This window comes from Oryx dammah, unplaced genomic scaffold (assembly GCF_014754425.2).
Source record: "Oryx dammah isolate SB20612 unplaced genomic scaffold, SCBI_Odam_1.1 HiC_scaffold_23, whole genome shotgun sequence".
Classification (NCBI taxonomy): domain Eukaryota; kingdom Metazoa; phylum Chordata; class Mammalia; order Artiodactyla; family Bovidae; genus Oryx; species Oryx dammah.
The window spans coordinates 52,383,198-52,405,510 of NW_024070207.1; the positions used below are offsets into that span (position 1 = coordinate 52,383,198).

Here is a 22,313-nt window from a genome sequence, read left to right on the forward strand (position 1 = left end):
TGCTCCAACATAGGGAGATTGGAGCTGCTTAATTCCTTAGCACCGCAAGGAATTAAAGGAATTAAAGTCCCCAAGTTCTTCGTGCCCTATTGCCCTGCCATTCTTGGTTTTCCCACTCTTCTTCCCCTTGTTCCAACTTCAGAAGTGCCGAGGCTTATGCTACCTTTCAATTGAATTTGAAATGACTTTTGAAACTGCCCTGGAGAAGGTGGGTGCTCCCATGGTTTCTGATGAACTCCAAACTGGTGTAGACAGGGAGAGAGTTGCTGAGAGCTGGTTAAGTGCCTCAAACATTGGCTTTGGGAAACTCAGGTCTGTAGAAAAAACTTGACTGCTTGCTGCATTAGATAACCTAGGGCCCCGCACAGAGAAAGTATGTTCTGGTTTCTGGATTTCCCAGGACACTTGGCCCTGCTGCCTCCAAGGGTTTTGGGTACCTAGACCAGGAGAAACCAGGCACAGAGAGCTATTTGATTGACTGAGCTACCTAACAGAGGGTCTCAATCGTGTGTGTTACAGTCACCTGGGGAGCTTTAAAATAGCCCTCATGCTCAGGCCACACCCCAGAGAAATGGAATCAGAATTTCTGAGACCGGGACCAGATATGGGTGTCAAAACCCCCAGGTGATTCCCAAGTGCAGCCAATGTTGAGAACCACTGCCCTAGAGGAGACCCTGAATTCAGAATCCCCACCTTTGACTAAAGCTAGCATAATTTGAGATGTCAGTTCAACTCCATTGGGTTTAAAAAAAATCATATCCTCCATCATTGCCTTGTGTCCAGCCAGGACTTAGCTGACCCATGCTGCTTGCCTCTGGGAGGGCTATAATGAAGGACCACAATGGTCCCTGCACCATCACTTGTGAATGGCCACCATCCACTGCCCTCTCAAGGGCCACAGTACATAAGGAGATAATTGGTATATCTTTAGTATTAAAATTTCAATGGGATGTGTGAAAAAAATGTCTAAAAAAACTCACTGAGTGGTAGGGGAGGGAAGAGGGAATGATAATGGGGTGGGGGAAGGTTGAGCAATACTCATTTAGAGGAAGATGTCTTTGCCAGGCTTACGTCTATACCAGAGTTAGATACTTCTTCGGAGTTCAAGCCCCTCAGCTATAAATAAGGAAACCAAGGCCCAGAAGAGGGTGTGACTCAGCCACTCATTGGCACTATGGCCCATATAGTCGTCTCTCTGCACTTCAGTTTTTCCTTTTGGAAAAAGAGAGATTTGGACCAGGTGGTTTTTAAGGATCCTTCCAGCTATGGGTTTGTGAATGAAAAGAACGTTTCAAAAATCAGGATGTAGATTTCCTGATTTCCAGATTTCCTGTAGTTTTCCTTAATTTCCACAGGAGAGAACCAATCAGAGTTGGATGACCTGAGGAAGTTATCTTGCCTCCTGAGGAAGGCAAGAGAAGAAGGAGATAACTTGCATATATACACAAAGGTTTTCATAAAATCAGTTTCAATTGGGCTGAAACTGATGTTTTTCCACAACAGCTTACAGAAAGGAAAGCACCAAATTCCTGCAGTACATAAAAGGGGAAGAACATTTATTGTAAAAAGAGTCATTTACAGCAAGAGATTCTGCAAGACTTGTAACTCATTATTTTATAGTTGTACTTAATCCTACGCTAGAGACAGCTACTCTGCTGTTTTGAGAATTGAAACTTTCACAGTTGCATAGAAAATATTTTGATAAATAATATATAAGAAAATTAAAATAGGTCAATCTGCATTCTTTTGGTTCTTTCACATAAAATTCCATATTAGTGAAATTCTTCCATCCAGCTATCAAAAATTGAAAATGTTAAATACTGTTATAAAATACTCACTATAAAACTGTCATATATAATATTCATTACACATAAAAAAGAAATCAGTATGTCTAAGTCAGTTTAATCGTGACCATTATCAGGGCTAAAACCTTTTGCAATAAAATTTTACTAAACTAAAATATTTAGTAGTGCTATATTTGGGAGCTTTTTGACTCACTATTTCAGACCATCATTTACAGTGAAAGTGATGTGATTATTGTCACCAGTCACACTGCAGCTTCCCATTTTTCATGACAATAGCATCCATTTGTTACTCTTCTCCTGGGGATGGGGTTGACATGCTATGCTAGAGTTCCAAGCAAAGACTAGATGCGTTAGTTGTCCAGGAAGCTTGTAAAAAGTGGAGTTTCACTGCAAACTTTGTCTAGACCAGTGATCCACAACCTTTTTGGCACCAGAGACCAGTTTCCTGGAAGACAATTTTTCTCACGGACTGGAATGGGGCGGGGCGGGGGGGTGGGGATGGTTTCAGGATGATTCAAGCACATTTCATTGATTGTGCACTTTATGTCTATTACTATTACATCAGCTCCACCTCAGATCATCAGGCATTAGATCCTGGAGGGTGGGGATCCCTGTTCTAAGGACATTGCGATGACCAGTCTAGTAAATGTGGTCAATAGAAATTAGTCGAGGCAGTGATTTGAATTCTGCTCCACCAAAAAGATAACAAAAATAGGAATACCACAAAGACATGATACCTTGGCTACAGTTTTCTCTTCTCATCCAGCCTCCGTGTCATGACAACAGAACCTGAAACAAGTTACATCCTTGTTAAGACAAATCCCTAATTGCCCCCACCATCTCTCAACCTTGGCACTATTGGGCCAGGCACTTCAGTGGGAGCTGTCCTGGGTGTTGCAGATGTTTAGCAGCATCTCCAGCCTCTGTCTACTGGATGCCTCCCATCGCTAGTGGGGACAATCAAAGAGGTCTCCAGACATTGCCGAATGTTCCCTGGGGGAGGGGTGTGAAGTTTCCCAGGGTTGAGCACCACTGCTTTCGATGAAGGAGAGAAGAGGAGCTGTCATTGATGAGTCTTCTTCCTGTTCCAGTTTGAGAAATTTGGCAAAGCCGTGAATTACGCGGATGCAGCCCTTTCCTTCACTGAATGTGGCAACGCGATGGAGAGAGACCCTCTGGAAGCCAAGTCTCCATACACCATGTACTCCGAAACTGTGGAACTCCTCAGGTTCATGCTTTTCTGCTGCCTTCTTCTTAAGCTCTCTCCACTCATAATTAGAAGCTACTGTGTTTTTGAAAAATATCTTTTCCACCTAGTAATGATTCATTCAAGGCACCTTCTTCTCAGAAGTCATCATAATTAGTTCTTGCCATTTGAGTCACGTCACGGGAAACTTATAACTGATGGACACTGCTTTTTATCAGTTATCCCCTTCAGAGGTTCTAATGTGAGTGTTATAATTTGTGATATTCATAAAATGGAAAGGTAGTGGGTGGAAATAAAGGATCATCATTTCATGGTGTCGAGCGGGCCCTTGTCTCTTCAAAGCACAGTTTCATAATTCACAGAAAGCAATCTTGTTGGGATTTCTGTTATAAATCATGTTTTCTAAGAGTTTCTGCCTCTGTTATGAAAAAGAGAGGGGCAACATCAGGGGTGGAATAAACTTTCCAGGCATGTAAAATTTGAGGGACAGTCAAGCTGGTAGCAGGGGAGCCTAGAAGAGGCTGACACTAGGGAATGGTGTATTAACAGCACAGATTATTGGTTTCATTTGCATTTTGAATGAAATTTTCTGGACTGTTGGTCTTGGTGCAGTGGAGTTTGTGGGTAATCAAAAAATTCCTGTAAGAAGGGAAAGGAGAAGAAATGATATGCATTTGAGTGCCTTCCTGTAATCTTCAGGTATTTGTGAAAAGAATTTCATCTACCTCTGAATAGTGGATAAGCACTCACCCTCATTTGCTGGATGGACGACATCATGGTTTTTGACTGAGCAGTTCTTCACCTGATAGGCCCTTATATCCCAGGCACCTCTGACTCGATTAGCTGATAATGCCAGGCCTGCTTTTTATTGTGTTCTTGTATCTGCAATAAACCATTACAAATCTGAAGACACTTGTACCTAAACCTTCAGACAGGCATCAGACTGAAGCATGCATATTTTTTTGAGGAAAGCACTTGAAAAGATCAAAAGAATGGGAACCATTATAAAGAAGAAGAAGGAAAAAAAAAAAAAACTATGACTACATAGACTCGTAAGATTTAGTTAAAGCCACCGAAGTAGGGAAAGGATGAGGAAAGTTCCAGCCTTGCTCTGCCAGGCCAGGCAGCCATCTTTGGTTTTCACTGCTCTGACAAGCATATAAAGTATCTCTCAGACATACTTTATGTGAAAGCTGCCACTGCCATTTGTAGCTTTTAAGGGGAAATTGATTTCTCAGTGTCTATCCAAGGCTCCCTGCAGTTTTCAAAGATGTACAAGATGAAAATCCTGGCAAAAAATGAGGAATCAAATTGGAAGGGAAACTTTAATGAATAAACAAGAAGAAAAGCTTCACCTTCTATTCATCCCCAAACACATTTTAAGGCACTTTTAAATTAAGAAGGAAATGTAAAAATGTTAGCACAGGCTTCCCTTGTAGCTCAGTTGGTAAAAGAATCTGCATGCAATGTAGGAGTCCTGGGTTCGATTCCTGGGTTGGGAAGATCCCATGGAGAAGGGCATGGCAACCCACTCCAGTATTCTTGCCTGGAGAATCCCAGGGACAGAGGAGCCTGGCAGGCTACAGTCCATGGGGTCACAAGAGTCAGGCATGACTTAACCACTAAACCATAATGTTAGCACACACACAAAATTATGGTGAACTGGACCTCTTCCATGCTGATGGTGGGAATGGAAATTGATCCTTGTAAATTGAGGGCAACTTGGCATCATGTAGGAAAACCTATACAAGTGAGCATTCATATCTTTGAAGCCACTAATTCTAGAAATCTGAACTTCCTGAACTGACGAAAAGAATTGTAAGAGGAGAATGAGTTATCCATAGAGTGTTCAGTTTGGCCTATGTTATAGCACCCAATTTGAAGCAAAGCAAATCATCGATAACAGAAGGGTAATTAATTACCTCACAGTACTCTCAACAGAATAATTTGCAGCTATTGAAATGCAGCAGTGATGGAGACCATGTAGCTGCACGAAAATGTTTATAATATGAATTATGGACTCACTACATTTCTGACCATGAAAAGCATGTTTCTGCATGTGGACCAACTTGGAAGGGAAACAAGATCATAACTGTAACCCCCAATTACAGTTATTTTATATATATATATATATATATATATATATGCACACACACATATTTTTCTTACACATGCACTCAGAATAGAAAAGCAAAACCTCACATTTCATTTTTGGTAAAAATACAATGTGAATCACTGAGTAATATTTATTTCCTTTAGAAAACACTTCTTTTCCCTTTATTATTTACAATTTCTTTTCTTTTTCTCCAAGCAGTTTTTTCCCATGATAGGATAGTTTACTCCCCCCATAGGGTATATTTTCAGTGGAACCTAGTAAAACTCGATGGATAATTTAGAGCTATTCACTTTAAAGGCAGTCTTTTGAAACTCTCTTTTCAGATCATTGTAGACTCACATGCAGTTGTAAGAAATGGCACAGAAAGTTCGTGTGTCCCTCTCCCCCCATCTCCCTTCATGGTACTGTCCAGCATAGCTCTAGTCCAAGATCACGGAGGACACAGCCATTGGTACATTCCATCCACCTTGCTCAGATGTCATCAGGTCTTTTATCCCCAAATTTCACCAGTTCTATGTCCAATCCTTTATGTGCCCTCTCTATATATAGAATTATATATTTTCTGCCTAGTGTATGTGTGTGTATAATTTTCTTTGGAGAGAAATTTCAGTTGGGAATAAAATGAACTAAGGCAACTAAGTCTTCTTGCCCATGTAAGCAATTGAAACTCCACTATCAAGGTGTTTCAACAATGGCTGCAATTAGAGGGTGACTGTAATAAGAACATAGGTTTTAGTAGCAAATTTTATGCTGAAGAGATTTTTATTATACTCTCCTTAATGGTAGAGCACCCTATGTTTTTCAGTGAAGTAATTTTGGTTTCTCTCAGCCTCGGGAATCTGCAGTAGAAATATACTTGTGAAAACAAGTGGGGCATCACAATGACTGACATTTAAGTGATCCAGCTGTCAAACACAGATTTATGACATCATAAAAACCCTTTTTGCTTAATATGGCAAGAACAGGAGGGACCCACAGCAAGTGCATGAGTCCTTTCGTCAGAAAATGTTCATTGGACAGAACTGTGGCAGTAATAGGGAGAGCAGGGTGATAGGGGGCATGGTGTTCTGGGGAGGCTGCTGAAAGTGTGGGCTCACCAATGCCTTGTCATGATGAAGAGCTAGTCCAGGCTGCCTGAACATCTTCAGCTTCCTTCTGCAACAGTGAACTTGCTACTTATTCCACCACGAGTTCCTGTGAAATTGCATTAAAGCTCAGACAATTATTTTATGCAATGAATTGATTTTCAAGAGTCTAAATGCCCAGAATGGAATATGCTCAGCTCAAGGAACAAAAATGGGAACTACTCAACCTTTGATTGCCCTAGTGTGGAACGGTAACTATTAAAGAGAATGGAAAGACAAAATATGCAAGCACCATAAATTAGGGGTGCTCAGACCTTCACCTGCTGTGAAATTGACCACCCTTAAAAAAACAAAACCACTTCCTACAGGAATATATTCCACACCTGAGCCATTAGAAAAGCCCTTTATAACTGTGTTGGAGGCCCCCCACCCCCATGCTCGTGTCAGACATCATTGTGTGATTGTTTACCTCAGGTGTCAAAAACTCAACTGAGACTGACATTTGTGTCCACCTCTCATGGAAAGCTAATAATATTGTTTAGCTGGAGTATTCTTAGAAACATTATTTTTTCAGCACTTATACACAGGTGAAACCCACAGTAATTCCACAGCACTGTTCTAGAGCATGGGCTCTAAATATAACTGGCTTCTCCAGGGCGAGCTTCCAGTGGTCACACCAGTGCTATTGTGACACACTGTGGTCATCGTTTTGTGAATGTTTTCAGGAAAGCACTCTTTTGCCCACGTGGCCTTCTCAGTCCTTCTGCCAGAGCCAATGTGGGCCCAGCTCATTCGAGTGATGACAACACCAATGGTGTTCGGGCTTTATAAAGGGTCAGACAGATTCCATTTGAGCTTGTCCTTTCTCTTCAAAGGTATGCCATGAGGCTGAAGAATTTTGCAAGCCCCCTGGCTTCAGATGGGGACAAAAAGCTGGCCGTACTATGGTAAGTCTCATGGAGGTGACCAGGAAATAGCTGAAATGTCGCAAAAAGATTTGAAAACTCAACTTAAGCTGCTTAAGTCATTATTCCTGTTTTCTGCTAAACTCAGAAAAATTAACTAATGGATTTCTTCAGTTGCTGACTAAACATCTACTCTCCACATTTACACTCTTATCAAGATGGAATTTTAATGCTTATCCTTTCTTTAAAAAAATTAAAGCCACATAAATTTATTTTCTTGCAGTTCTGAAGGTCAGAAGTCTGAAATGTGTTTCACTAGGCTAAAATCAGGGCATCAACATGGCTGCTTTCCTCCCAGTGGCTCTAGGGAGAATCCACTTCCACCTTTTCTAGAGGAGGTCTGCATTCCTGGGCTTAGGGCCTCTTCCTCCATCAAGAAGTCAGCAATGTATCTTAACATGTCTCCCTGACTTTGACCTTCTGCCTCCTTTTTCCATCTTTTGTGAACTTTTTCTTTTTTTTAAGTGTTACTGAAATATAATTGATATACACTGGTGTGTTAATTTCTAGTGTACAGCAAAGTGACAGTTCAGTTCAGTAGTTCAGTTGTATCTGACTTTGTGACCCCATGGACTGAAGCATGCCAGGTTTCCTTGTCCAACACCAACTCCCAGAGCTTGTTCAAACTCATGTCCATCGAGTCAGTGATGCCATCCAACCATCTCATCCTCTGTCTCCCCTTCTTGTCCTGCCTTCAATCTTTCCCAGCATCAGGGTCTTTTCTAAGGAGTCAGTTCTTCGGATCAGGTGGCCAAAGTTTTGGAGTTTCAACTTCAGCATCAGTCCTTGCAATGAATATTCAGGACTGATTTCCTTTAGGATTGACAGGTTTCATCTCCTTGCAGTCCAAGGGACTCTCAAGAGTCTTCTCCAACACCAGAGTTCAAAAGCATCAATTCTCCAGCACTCAACTTTTTTATGGTCCAACTCTCACATCCATATATAACTACTGGAAAAAAAACATAGTTTGACTAAATGGACCTTTGTCAACAAAGTAATGTCTCTGCTTTTTAATATGCTGTCTAGGTTTGTCTTAGCTTTTCTTCCAAGGAGCAAGTGTCTTTAATTTCATGACTGCAGTAACCATCTGCAGTGATTTTGGACCCCAAGCAAATAAAGTCTCTCACTGTTTTCACTGTTTCCCCATCTATTTGCCATGAAGTGATGGGACTGGTGCCATGATCTTAGTTTTCTGAATGTTGAATTTTAAGCCAACTTTTTCTCTCTCCTCTTTGACATTCATCAAGAGGCTCTTTAGTTCTTCTTCACTTTCTGCCCTAAGGGTGGTGTCATCTGTGCATCTGAGGTTATTTATATTTCTCCTGCAATCTTGATTCCAGCTTGTGTGACTCAGTTATACATATATATTCTCTTTCATATTCTTTTCCATTATGGTTCATGGTTTATCACATGCTGTTGAATATAGTTCCCTGTACTATGCTTATCCCTTCTTTTTAAAAAATTTTATTTTTTTCACTTATGTTCCTCGGTAACCGTAGGAGAGGTGCTATGGATGGGAGTTGTATTTTAATGAATCGGTCTGAGGAAATGTTGGCATTAATGTGCTCCTTTCCCCATCATCACAGCTACCGATGCCTGTCACTTCTCTACCTAAGGATGTTCAAACTGAAGAAGGACCACGCTATGAAGTACTCCAGATCACTGATGGAATATTTTAAGGTAATCCTTTTGTGTAATTTATAGGTCCTGGGTGATTAAATCACTAATGAGACATGGCAGGCATGTTATGAAATGTCATGGTTGTCACAATCGAAGGCTAAACTTTCCGCATCCTGGCCGTCCATGGCCGTCTCACTTCTCCTTTGGAGTTCAGCAGAGAGCTTGGGTTTGATCCAGTTCCAGAGAGAGAAGGTACCATAGTTCAATCCCCTGATGATGCTCTGGAGTGAACAAATGGGCCTGGGCACCTTCCTGGGTCCAGTCAGGATGGTGATCCCTTCTGCCTGCACTGTGGACTGCCTGCAGAACATGGCTCATGTTACATGAGATGCCAGCCTAGAAATTTCCCAGCAGTGAGAGAAGTCACCACACCCACCCTGGGCTCTGAGGGCACAGCCACACCTCCAGGGGCCCTTTGGCCATGGGGAGTGTTGAAGATAGTGGTTGCAGTTGAAGACAACTGATAACTTTGGCTGTCAAAATAAACCAACAATAAATAAACAAACTCATCCTCTAGGGAGCTGGTGTTTTTGATTTGCAAGAAAAATGAAATATTTGAACCACAAGATGCAATGCCAAGATGTGGGAACAAGCCCAGATAAAAACGGCAAGCCTGGAGCTGGGCCTGGCAACCATGCCGGGTGTCATTGGCTGAGGCTCCGTGGACCTTCCTCTTTCCACCCATCAATGCTGATCGTGTGTTAGAGTTGAGGGCTCAAGGTTGCTGTTGGGCAGGTCTTGAAAGAAAAGGATAATTTTATTTATTTAGTCATATTATTCTTTGCCAAGTGCGTCAGCTGACAGGGCTCAGTTGCATCAAAGCAGTTGTTTGAAATGAATCAAATCCTGACCTTACCTCAGACATTCAGAGCCAGTGGGTAGGGGTGCACGATTATGTGGGAATGCCCACTCAGTTAGGAAAAGAGCAGCTCTCATGTGGTGTGGCCATCATAAAGCTAGTGCTTGTGAATGCAGTCAAATGCAGCAGCTGCCCCTGACCATGTGTCTACAGTCTCCACCTGGGCTCTGGAAAGGCGTCTTGATGCTGGTGGTCTGGGACAGGTCCTAAGAATGGGCATTTTGAACAAGTCCCTGAGCGATGCTGATGCTGGTCCTTTGGGGGCCCTCTGAGCCACAGCCCTGGCCTCCATTCTCTGTGGCCTGTTCTGTGCTGTGTTCAGTGCACTGCAAAATACCAAACTGATGTTAAGTAACTCACTCCTCTGGCAGAGCATTGAGCTTCTTTGAGGTTCAAAACGGGAAGCTCCCACCTGCTGAGGTCATTCTAACGAGCTGATCTTTTACTAGTGAGACAGTGCTGAGTGTCAGGATTTCCCATGCTCCACAAGTGTACAGTCATGAAAACAGAGGAGGCCCATTCTTTTCTTAAAATGGATTGTGTTGAAGTGTAGTTGATATACAGTGTTGTGTTGATTTCTGCTGCACAGCAAAGTGATTCAGTTATACACATATATACATTCTTTTTCATGTTCTTTTTCCATTCTGGTTTATAGGAGGATATTGAATATAGTTAGTTCCCTGTGCTAAACAGTAGGACCTTGCTGTTTATCCATCCTATTTATAATAGTTTACCTCTCCTAATTCCAAACTCCTATTCCTTCTCTTCCCCAACTCCCTCCCCCTTGACAACCACAAGTCTATTCTCTATGTCTGTGAATCTATTTCTAGTCCTTAGATATGTTCATTTCTGTCATTTTAGATTCCACATATAAGAGATGTGATATGGTGTTTGTTTTTCTCTTTCTGACTTACTTCACTTAGTATGAAGTTGATCCCTAGGTCCATCCATGTTGCTGCCAATGGCTGAGTCATAATTCATTGTATATATGTACCACATCTTCTTTATTCATTCCTCTGTCAATGAACATTTAGGTGTGTTTCCATGTCTTGACTACTGCAAATAGTGCTGCTGTGAATATAGGGATGGATGTATCTTTTCAAATTACATGTTTTTCCTGATATATGCCCCAAAATGGGATTGCTGGATCATATGGCCATTCTATTCTTAGTTTTTTAAGGCACCTCCATACTGTTCTCCATAGTGGCTGCACCAATTTACATTTCCATCAGCAGTGTAGGAGGGTTCCCTTTTCAAGGAGGCTCATTCTTTAAACCGGAGGGAAAAGAATGTTTAGCATTCCACTGTGGGGCAGCCCTGGGCCGGTTACACTGCTCAACAGGGAAAACCATCAGCCATGAGGATATGCATGTGATGATAGCAAATCCAGGTGATACACAGACACACACACAAAGGCTGCTTGGTTCTGGCCAGTTCCTGGGATTTTAGAAATGACAAGCCAACTTGCATCCCAGGGAAAAAGTTTGCAACTGGAGCTAAAGGTGAAAAGCTTGTCTGTACTCTGAAGAGCTTGTTTTGCAGAATAAATTTCAGATGAGGATAATTAAACCACTTCTTGGAGAACTGAGTCTGATTTCACTGGGCCTTTTAGTATATAAGATCTTTCATCAAGTGACTTTCATGGTCCTGATTGGAGCCCACTAATTATCCTAACCAGCTATTTTCATCGAGTGTGCATCATGGTGTGCTGACGTGCACATACATCCCAGCTCTGCTAACGAAACAGGAGGCATCCCAAAATGCTGCAATCAATATTAATGTACTCTAAATCACACTTCCATCTGTTTCTGAATTAATAAAACACAAAATAGATGTCCTCATTTCCCTCTCTGTTTTTCTCTTTTAGCAAAATGCTTCAAAAGTCGCTCAGATACCATCTCCATGGGTAGGCAATGGAAAGTAAGTATCTTCTGAAAATTGCTTTTTCATGAAAATTAGTCATTGAATAGACCCCAAATATTTGGTATTGACAAGCCAGGCACAAAGGTTAATTCTGAGATTACAGTAATTTGGGTGCACACAAAATTCTAGTCAGGTTTCTGCTAATGGTAGGACAGAAAATTTTAACATGATGTGATTCCAAATTTCTTTCACTATTTGATCTTTAAGCCAAATGACGGCCATAAAAATATCAGTTAATGAGATGGCAAGCACCATGCCATTTCGGGGAGGCAGGGTAGAGTTACCTCCACTGCAGTGATTTTTCAATGATTCACTCAGTAATGAAAGACCAATGAAATATTCATTGATATATGGTAAGTGCTTTAATAAAACCAAAGGTATAATAGTGCTGAAAATGTGAAGGCACTTCGTCAGCCAATTATCTGAGCCTTCATGATGATTTTTATATTAATACTAAAATACTATGCCCTAAAATATAAAAGCATCTACTATACTGCCGGCCTGAGGCTCAATGAACTCACCCACTCCACAGCTGTCCTTAGAGCTGTATCTGCTTGGAACAGCTCAGCCCTCCAGCAGCAGGGTGGGAGCCGGTAAACCAGTTGACCCAGGCCCAAGGCTGCCCTCAGTTCCCAGGATGAAAGTTAAGAGAGCCCCTTTTCTCTGCAATGAAAGGCCAGACCCAATGACATTGGAGCCTCCTCTGAAGACAGGTTCCTTTTCAGAGGGCAATTCGGAATCCTAGTTCTGTCTCAGCCCTGAACTAGCTATGTGCCCAAACTTACCTGAGCGTTCGTTTCTCCTGAGTCCAATACCTCTCTGACCACTGCAAGCCCACTTCCCACCAGTAGATGTATTCTTTTGAAAAGAGCTGCTTTCCCCCCCATTTTTCACCACTTCAAAATTCTTATGTCTCTGATCAAAACAATTTCTTGAACAGTGAAATAGTCTCCTTTGCCGCTTTATAAATTTATCTACAAAGCACACTCCCAAAGGAGTGAAACTGTGAACTCTAAGATCATAAAAAACATTCAGAATGAGGGAACAGATCCATTAAAAACTATGTGCCAACTCAATTACTGTATTGAAAGGAAGTACCGTTTAAATTGTTGAATTAGGTCTCTCTCTTATATTGACGGACAAAAGCGAGACCACAGGCCCAGAGAAAGCTGTTTTCTCTGAACATGGAGTAAAGCAAGGGCAAATTCAGGTAAGCACCCATTCAAGAATCACTGGGAAAAAGTTTTTTAATTCTGCAGTGAAAGAACTCAAACACATTCTAAGCTTGTGAAGTCACATTAAAAGCCTCCTGAAATGATTTTTAAAAGCAGCTTCTATCTGAAGAAAGCACACTCCCTTTGGTAGGTCAGAGAGCTTTTGAATGAGGCAACTCAAAACGGTTGCCCAGGGGTTACAGCCCATTCATTCAGCACATACTTTGGGTGCATTTCCCTATGAGAGGCTGGGGATGCACTGAATGCCATAGGCTCCCTGTACTCCAGAAGCACATGGTCCAGTGGCAGGAGGGGACAGATCTGAACAAAGTTCTGTGGACACCCAAGAAAAAGAGAGCTTGGTCCTCCTTGGGTGGCCAAGGAGGGCTTCTTTGTCTGCTAGCAACACTATAGCCTGCATCCCCCAGTGGATGAGGATGGTTGGCCCCACACCAGACCTCTCACGATCCTTCCAGAAGAAGCCTCCCCTGACCCTGACTGTGAAGACAGTGCAGAGAATAAGTTGGAAGGAGAAGAAAAACCTACTCGAGATAGAGCAGGGGTCAGCAAATCTTTGCTGCAGAGGGCCAGATAATACACATTTGGGGCTTTGCCAGTCCGGAAAAAAACTGAGGTTGTTATGTAAAAAGAACATGAGAGAAAACAAGTTTCCACAAAAAACTTACTGATGAAATTCAGGATATAATAGCAGTTTTAGAATACAAGTCTGTTAAGGAGAAAAAAGGAATTTTGCAAAAATAGAATTTTGTGTTCTTGGGGTTCAAATGTAGTATTCTCATTTATCAAATTGATTGCATATGTTCTTTTCAAAACATTTGTAGTTCACAGGCCAAGCAGAAACGGGGTGCACCAGGACTTTCAGTCCCAATAGAGAGTCATGGTAACCACATCGTGGAGATGCTAAAAAAGGGAGGGGCAGCAGTCTCAGATGTCACCTAGGGAGAATAAAAAAGAAGGCTATGGAAGGAGGAAAGAACAAGGCCATTTGAGGCCTTTAGAAGAGCTGTTTCAGTACACTGGGGGCCTTGGGTGCTATATCGAAAGGGTCAGAAGAGAAGAGATATCGCCCCTTGTTGGGGACATTGGCCAATAAAAGGACTGCAAAGAGTTTGGTTGTCACTGGAGGGAACATTTCTATCAAGCAAAACTTCTCCCCAAGCTTAGGGAAGGCTGTGCCTGTGCAAACATGGGAAGAGCCCGAGGAGAGTGGTAGGAACAAGCCAACATGGACTCAAGGGTGAGGCTCGAGGTGGACACACACATCAAGGGAAACCTAATAGAGGGAAGGTAGGACTTGGAGGTAAGTTAGCAGAATGGAAGGAAAATGGACTTTGCAGGAAAACAGACCTTTCAAATCCCAGCTCTTTGACCATCTGCTTTGTGGCTCTCAAAAAAGGAACTGATCTTTTCTGAGCCCTCTTGTCATCTGTGAAACAGTGACAGCAGAAACTCACCCACAGAGTTGTCATGAGGCTTAGAGATAATAATCAGTGAAGCCCAGAGCACCATGCTTGGTGCACAGCAACTTTAACAAATAGCGGTTGCTGCCACTGCCATGTTTTGTTATCATTATTACCTTTTTAAGTTGGAAAACATAAGTGATCTTGCCCCTAGAACTCCCACAGCTCTTGGTCTACACGTCACTTTTGGCACTTATCCTAGTTTCCCAGAAATTAATGGATTCTTCTCCCCATTAGACTGTTTGCTCTTTTCAATAAGCAATTGCTCATTCTTTAATTCATCAGATTTATTGCCTGCCTACTGTGTATGAAACACTCTGCCAGGCACTTTACCAAAGTATTTATCCCCTATCCATGTGCTGCTCTACATTATTTTTCTTCCCTCTCCAGAGCACCTCATACATAGTGGATACCATATAATAACAGAGGGATAGCTGGAAGGCACTCCATTCACTTATCTCACTGGTATTAAGTACATGTTACGTATACCAGGCACCGTTCTATATGCTGGGAATGGCACTGGATGAAATAGACAGGCATTCCTGTCTATTTCACATTCTTTTGGAAGAAAAAGACAGTAGAAAAAGAATGAATATGCTAAATGATAAATGTCATAGAGGAAATTAAAACAAGGAAGGGGAACAGAAAGGGCTGTTTGGAGGAGGATCCTCAATAGGAACATTAGGGAAGGATGACGAGAGAATGAGCTATGCAGATCCGTGGGGGAAGTGCATTCCAAGCAGCCAGACACCACCATCTTCTTAGATAGGGGCGTGGCTAGTGACTACCAGGGGCAGCAGGGGGCGAGTGAAGCTGGGAGGCAAGAGAGGATGGTGGGAATCTAGAGTGCTCGTGCTATGGGTGGTGGAAGCCTGTATTGGTGTGTGCACACTTATGCCATGTGCCATGGATATGAAGAAAAGCATAAAGTCTGAAGCAGATCCACAGAGGGAGAACTCAAGAATGAAGCCCCAGCTGTGGGGAGAGTCAAGATGGAGCTGAAGGCACACTAAGAGGAGTACTGCAACAGCCCTTCCAGCCAGAGGAGCACTGTCTTAGGCAGGCTTTGATTGGTGGATTTCATGTGTATGATGTAGTGTTCTGGGTGTTCAGGCATTCTCCACACCAGATAGCTCACAGAGCCTCATGTCAGGTCAGTCATGACCAAAGGCAAACCATGCCCTCATTCTCCTTGCCTCCACCACTGATTATTTAAAAGAAAGCACCAAGTGGAAAGGAAAGAAAGCCCCTCACTAGCTCCTCAATGTTATAAACTGAAAAGGCCTTTTCAGGAAATATGAGGTAAACAAAGATGATGTGTTTCCCCTTGGGATTTCTGGGCAGAGTTGGAAATCATTGAATCCAGCCTTTTCTTGCAGTCCATAAAGGCTTCAGCAAGGGGAGGGCCTCAGGAGCCCCAGGCTGGAGTCTCGGTCCCTGGGATTCCAGAACTTTTCAAGCACCACATGGTCCCCGTCTCAACGTTTGTGACACTGACACCTTCATAATCTTCTCTAGAGATTACAAATGAGGACGGTTCCCTTTCTTGCTGTAAATTGACATTTAAGGATTAATGACCACCACTGGGGTGGGGACAGGGGAGAGACTGCTGCTGCTGCATTACTTCAGTCGTATCTGACTCTGTGTGACCTCATAGATGGCAGCCTACCAGGCTCCCCTGTCCCTGGGATTCTCCAGGCAAGAACACTGGAGTGGGTTGCCATTTACTTCTCCAATGTATGAAAGTGAAAAGTGAAAGGGAAGTCGTTCAATCATGTCCGACTCTTCGCAACCCCATGGACTGTAGCCCACCAGGCTCCCCTGTCCCTGGGATTCTCCAGGCAAGAACACTAGAGTGGGTTGCCATTTCCTTCTCCAATGCATGAAAGTGAAAAGTGAAAGTGAAGTCACTCAGTCGTGTCCAACTCTTAGAGACCCCATGGACTGCAGCCTACCAGGCTCCTCCATCCATTGGATTTTCCAGGCAAGAGTACTGGAGTGGGGTGCCATTGCCTTCTCCGAGGGGAGAGACTAGATAATAGCATTTCTAACCTGCCATGAAAAAAAAAAAAATCCAGCATTCACTGCTTTTATGTTAACCTTCTGTGCCCAGGTCCCTGAGTTTAACAATCCCTCTGTCCCTACCCCACCTTGAAAATAAATCTTTACATCAAGAAGTATCACACATCTCAGAAGTTATAAACAGAGCAGGCAAACCTTCACACCCTCTTACATCACACAAGTGCAGAGCAATTGTGGAATTCACTTTAACCCTCATACTAGAACATAACAGAAGATATACTCTGTTTGTAGAAGTGGACCAAAGCTCTCATGAGGCACAGCCTGTGTGAATCTCAGGTGACTGTATCAGTTCAATTGCTCCCAGATTGAGTCATCCCCACTTCAGCATTTTGGTACATGGGGATAGCTGTTCCCCCAAATCCTCTATGGGTGCCTGTCAGGGTGCACATGAATTCTAGGAGCAGGTTGGCTCTGAGGAATACAGCCACCCTGGAATGTAGGTGGCAACAAGTGGCTGGTAAAGGAGAGGGAGAGTAAGAGAAGGTTCCTGATGATGGGAGGAGTGTGTTTGAAGGAAGAAGGAGTCCCAGAAACAGCTTTCTCCCATTTCTGTTACTCCCCCAAATGATCAATCATAATAAAGTGTGCATTATACTGGGCATTCAAAGCCTGGTTGAAAGAAGATGGGGAGAGCTGAGATGTATATTGACCTGGCTGGTAGGCACAGACAGCAACCCAGCCTTTGAGACTGTCCATGACCTAAGTCCTTGCCCTCCATGCAAAGTGCAGCCAGCAGGTGACTTCTTCTTACTGATATTAAAGAATTAAACAAAAATCTACCTCCAAACAATGATACTGCCCAAAGTAGGAATTCCCAAGACATTTCTTTATAAGCCAGTCTGCAGGTGAACTGTCAGCAATTACCAGCCATCCTGTAGCAGGTCTTAAAGAATCCTAAAGTGATATTCAGAATCTTACTTATTTCCAGCTTCCCTACTACTGCTCCTTGGGGGCCATTTAAGGATCATACTTTGCTTATTGTGGTGACTGTATTTGGAGCAAACTGTCACCCTGGTTTCCACAAAACATTTTGATAACAGACCAATATAGCACATCAAGTTTTTCTAAGTGCCAATATCCATTCTGGCAGCAGGTAGAGAAAGCATCATAACTCTGAGCTAATTCTTTCTCTGGAACATCAAAAGACTTGTTATATGTATTCAAAGTAAAAGCTACATTTGTGGGTAGAATTAATGCCAGAGAAAGATTCACCCAGCTCTCTCTCTGGTATTTTAAAACAAAGTAGTAACATGCACAGAGTCATCAATGGTTGCCAAAGGCAGTCAGACTTCTGTGTTTAAAGTTAGAAAAGGAGAAGGATGGCTCTTTCTACAGCCTGGCACTGTAGTCCTGGGTGGGTTGGTCTGATGAGGCAGGAACAGTGGGGAGGGGGAAAACTACTGTGTGGGTGAAAGCTGTAGGATGTCCTCTGAGAAGAGCTGGTGGGGCACGAGAGTAAGCTTCATAGGTGTTCACCATGCCAAGCCTCACTGTGGCAAATCACACCCTCAAGAGGCCCCAGTATGAGGAAAGTGAAGTCGCTCAGTTGTGTCCGACTCTTTGCGACCCGTGGACTGTACCCCACCAAGCTCCTCCGTCCACGGGATTCTCCAGGCAAGAATACTGGAGTGGGTTGCCATGAGGAGGCAGGGCTCAAATGCTATTGTCACTCTCCCCTAGCAGCCTAACAAGCCCTGTCTCTTCCCATCCCCCAGGAATACTCCATCCCCAGTGTCTCTCAACAACGTCTCTCCCATCAATGCAATGGGGAACTGTAACAACGGCCCAGTCACCATCCCACAGCGCATTCACCACATGGCCGCCAGCCACGTCAACATCACGAGCAACGTGTTACGGGGCTATGAACACTGGGACATGGCTGACAAACTGACAAGAGAGAACAAAGGTAAGTATGCTGGGCCGTTCAACTGGTTGCTCACAGGCCATGGTGGATTCAACCTGCTTTGAAGGGCTTGAGTTTCTCATGATGACCTTCTCTTTCTGTTGGTCTAATTTCTAAGGCTAGATGAGGGAAGAGAGGGTGAGATCAGGGTCTACTCAGTGACCAGTTTTTGTGAAGAGAGTGAAAAGATCTAGAATCGAGTTCTCCTTTAAAACTTAAAGTAACATGAATTATGATGTATTGTCAAATGTCTTTTCCAGATTTTCACTCAATGATAAGGATCAACATAGAGAAACAGAGCAAAGCAAAAAAGAATGATTTGCAAATTAATTGGGATCAAGATACTATTAGCTTTTTTTTTTTTCTTTAAGACAAGTGAGGTAGCACCACGGCCTTCTACTTTCATTATATTCATCAGCTCCAGGGATTTCCCTGGTGGTTCAGTGGTTGAGACTCTGAGCTTCCAATGCAGGGGCCCCAGGTTCAATCCCTGGTCAGGGAACTAGATCCCATATGCTGCATGGTGCAGCCAAAATATATTTTTAAAAAATTATTGAAGATAATAATCATCAGTTCCAGGGCACTTGATAATGTGGCTTGCATTCAGAAACCAGGGTCAAGGCTCAGCTAGTGTCTTTCACCCACTTACACTTGGAATGAAGGATCAGGGCCCCATTCATGAGAACACATGAGGTTTGCTGCAAAACAAATGCAGGGAGGACCCTGCTTCACCAGAGGGTGAGTCAGTGGTCCTCCACCACTCATGCTGCATCTGTGACCTTAGCTGCCACCCAGGTTCACCCTGAAGTCTCACTATCCTAATGAAGATAGGAAGTTCAAAGAAACCATACTTCAGCCCTGGCTATTCAGTGGACTTTGATGATTCTGGAGCAGCAGTTAGCGAAAGACCCACTGTAGTTAGGATGGAGACAGATGTGGGTCTTTCAGATCAGATTGCAAAGAGGTGAGCCGAGTTTTAGAGCAACAGAAACATCTGGCCAGATACAGACAAAAATTCATGGCCCACACACGCTGCTGGCTCCTGCCAGGACATGACATGGTACAAGCTGCATGGAGTGGGCTTGGGTCCAGGCCAGTAACAGGGATTTCATGGAATCAGGCTGGGGCTGCAGGCCACTGAGATGCAGAGGGAAGTTCCTGTGAGTTACTAGCCCCTTCTCCTGGCTGCATCTCTACTGTGGGATCACTCAGCAGGCTGGGAAACACTCCCATAGAACTAAAAAGGGCGCAGATTTTGAGGCCTAATCATTTAAGCTTGAATCGTGTCAGTTACTGGCTGGGTGACCTCAGACAGTTACTGAAATCTGTGAGCTACTCCCTAGCTTCCATTTCTATAATGGATATAATGAAGACAGGATGACAATGAAACTACCCACAAGGATGATAAGAGATGGGTGGAATAAAACAAGATTTGTCAATCACCTAGCATAAAATATCAGGTGCAAGGTAGAAATCCTACAAATATTTCTTTCTCTTTCCTTATCCCATATGATGACATATAATTCAGATTCTGTGGCTATCAAAGCATATTCCATAATTTGGGACTTCAACCCTCGACCCAACTATTAACACTGAGTCCTGGGGTTATTTGCATGTGTTGGTTCTGTGTGTTCATGCAGCAATTTCTATATGCCAGGCGCTGTACTCTTTGTTTTATCATTTGTCATCTCATTTATCCCCCTTTCCTAGATGTAGAAACTGAGGCTCAATGAGGTTCAGAAATTCACCCATGATATCGCAGCTCATCATATTGAAAGCATAAATTCAAAGGAGAACTGTCAGATTTCAGAGTCAAACTGTTAACCTACAGGATGCACTGCCCATCTAGAGGGCAGAATTAATCATGCATCCTCAGAAACCTTCAGTGAGTTCTCGGTTATCCGAGTAAGAGACAGTTCTTAACTTGAAATCCAAAGACAACTGGCCCAGACAAGCAGGCCAATCCATTAGTCCTAGAATTAATCATGAAGGCATAAGCATCTCAAGTCTTGCCTAGCTTATCTGCCTCCACTCTTCTCTGTCTTATGTTGTACTGGCAACTGGAGGGCAGTTCAATATTTATGGATTTCCTTCATAACTGCATACATTTTCAAATCTGGTAAAGTAACTCCTTCTAAATTTACTGCAGAACTTTCCAGGAGCTCTGTAGTGGCTGGGCTGATGTTTGAGTGAGATGGTACTCATCTTGTCCTCAGCCTCTGTGTCAGGGAGTTGTTCAAGTCCCTGCCTACTACTGAGTCAACATGATTCTGTCACTCCACCAGCAGAAATGCACTGCACCCTGCCGGCGTGGTCCAGAGGCTGTTCAGGGACCTGGACAGAGGACTTAGTTTGGAATCTTCTTTTTGAAGCCTTGAGTTTCACACACTTTGTCATTTCTGAGCTGCTCAGAGTGAGAGACTCTTCCCACATCTGTCTTGTCCCCATAGATATGGGGAAACTGAGGCACTTCCTTTTTGAGTGAAACTCTCCCTCCACCCAGAGACCACCATGTATGTGCACCTTTTCCCATGCAGTCATGCAGTGGAAATTGCTGAGGTTGGCTGTTCCAGTGGAAGGTCTCCACCCCTGCCCCCCTGTCTGTGTGCCAGTATAGCTGCAGATGGCTCATTGCAGAAGATGGGCCAATAGGGCTGATTCTGCCCTCTGGCCTTTGTTCTAGAAGCCCAGTTCCCTATCTTCCCATCTGCCGACTTGAAGCCCTTATTAAAGTGGTGACCTGGGTACCTAGTTACGAACGCCACCATGGGCTGTGCACGGAATACCCAAGGGACATCTCATTCACATTCATTTGACAGCAACTGGGTCCTTTAACATTTCCCTTAATATTGTATTACAGAAGAAAGTATTTTCTATGCCCAAAGTAATTCATTCCTTTATCAGCAGAAATTACTTTTATTACATAGTACAGGTTAAACAGTATCACATAATCAAATGAACCTGATACATGGAGAAGGAGCCCATATGTTATATATAACATGAAAAATCAATGCATTGTTTAGTGAAACACCATCTGCTAAGCAATCAAGCACACATAACCCATGCATGGAAATTGCTTTACAAGAAGGCAGGAGAGCATTGCAACCACTTGAGGGTAGTCTGCAACACCTCCTCCCTCTCCCTCCACAAAGATACCTCACGCCCAGCCAGCATAGGAGCCATTTTGTCATGGACAAGAGCTTGCTTCTCATGGAGATCGATACAGTGCCAGTCCAATCAATTCAGACATACAAAGGGGAAGCCTAGCTGGTTTCTGAACATCAAAGAATTTTTCCGATATACTCCCCCATCCTACCCCAAAGCAGACAGTCTGAGACTCTGGTCTCACTGCTTAGTGGCAGGGGGTGCTCAGTGCTGTTCCTTGCCTGAGTCAGCTGGCGGAGAATCAGCAAGGCACACTTACCATCCATGTCCCAGGGGACCTGGGGACATGCTGTGTGACAGATCCTTACAGGTTATTTTCCTTCCCTAAAGGAATAAGACGAACCAAGTCAGATGCCTCCTAGACAGTGGCTTGGCCTTAGATACTGATGGTACTAACGGTGGTCCAGGCTCACTGGTTATATCTACATCAAGCCAAGAAACATCAGTGAAGTCATTTCATTTACACAAAAGGAAAAAGAGTTTTTTCAATTGCATAACACAGAGAATGAGAAACAGCCTGGTATCATATACCATTTTCTGTATAAAGACACCTTTCTAACTATAAAGTTATAATACATAAAAGTATAAATTCAATATTTTTATAAAATATATTTAGATACATAACTTTATGTGTAGATTTTCAATTCATAAATATTATATATGTTTCTATAAACATATATGTAAATATATAGACAAATATATTTTATGTGTAATATATGCATATTGTGATATATGTGTGTGTATCTCACAAACCTCCACAGGATTGTAATGTATTTTTAGAGGTCACAGTCTAAGAAAATGTATAGTAATTTGAAAAAAACTTACTAT

At 43.0% G+C, this 22,313-nt stretch overlaps 1 protein-coding gene and 1 non-coding gene across 2 annotated transcripts in view; both read left to right on the forward strand.

Annotated features, from left to right (window-relative positions):
• AFF2 (AF4/FMR2 family member 2) overlaps positions 1-22,313 on the forward strand; it is a 375,160-nt gene that overhangs the window by 347,900 nt on the left and 4,947 nt on the right. Inside the window, exons 17-21 of the mRNA XM_040265289.1 lie at positions 2,897-3,033; positions 7,089-7,160; positions 8,765-8,858; positions 11,585-11,637; positions 18,133-18,323. Of these exons, the coding sequence (XP_040121223.1) occupies positions 2,897-3,033; positions 7,089-7,160; positions 8,765-8,858; positions 11,585-11,637; positions 18,133-18,323 (547 nt within the window). The remainder of the gene's footprint in view (positions 1-2,896; positions 3,034-7,088; positions 7,161-8,764; positions 8,859-11,584; positions 11,638-18,132; positions 18,324-22,313) is intronic.
• Positions 18,750-18,822, forward strand: TRNAG-UCC. Its single transcript has one exon. It is a non-coding gene; the product is annotated as a tRNA-Gly (tRNA).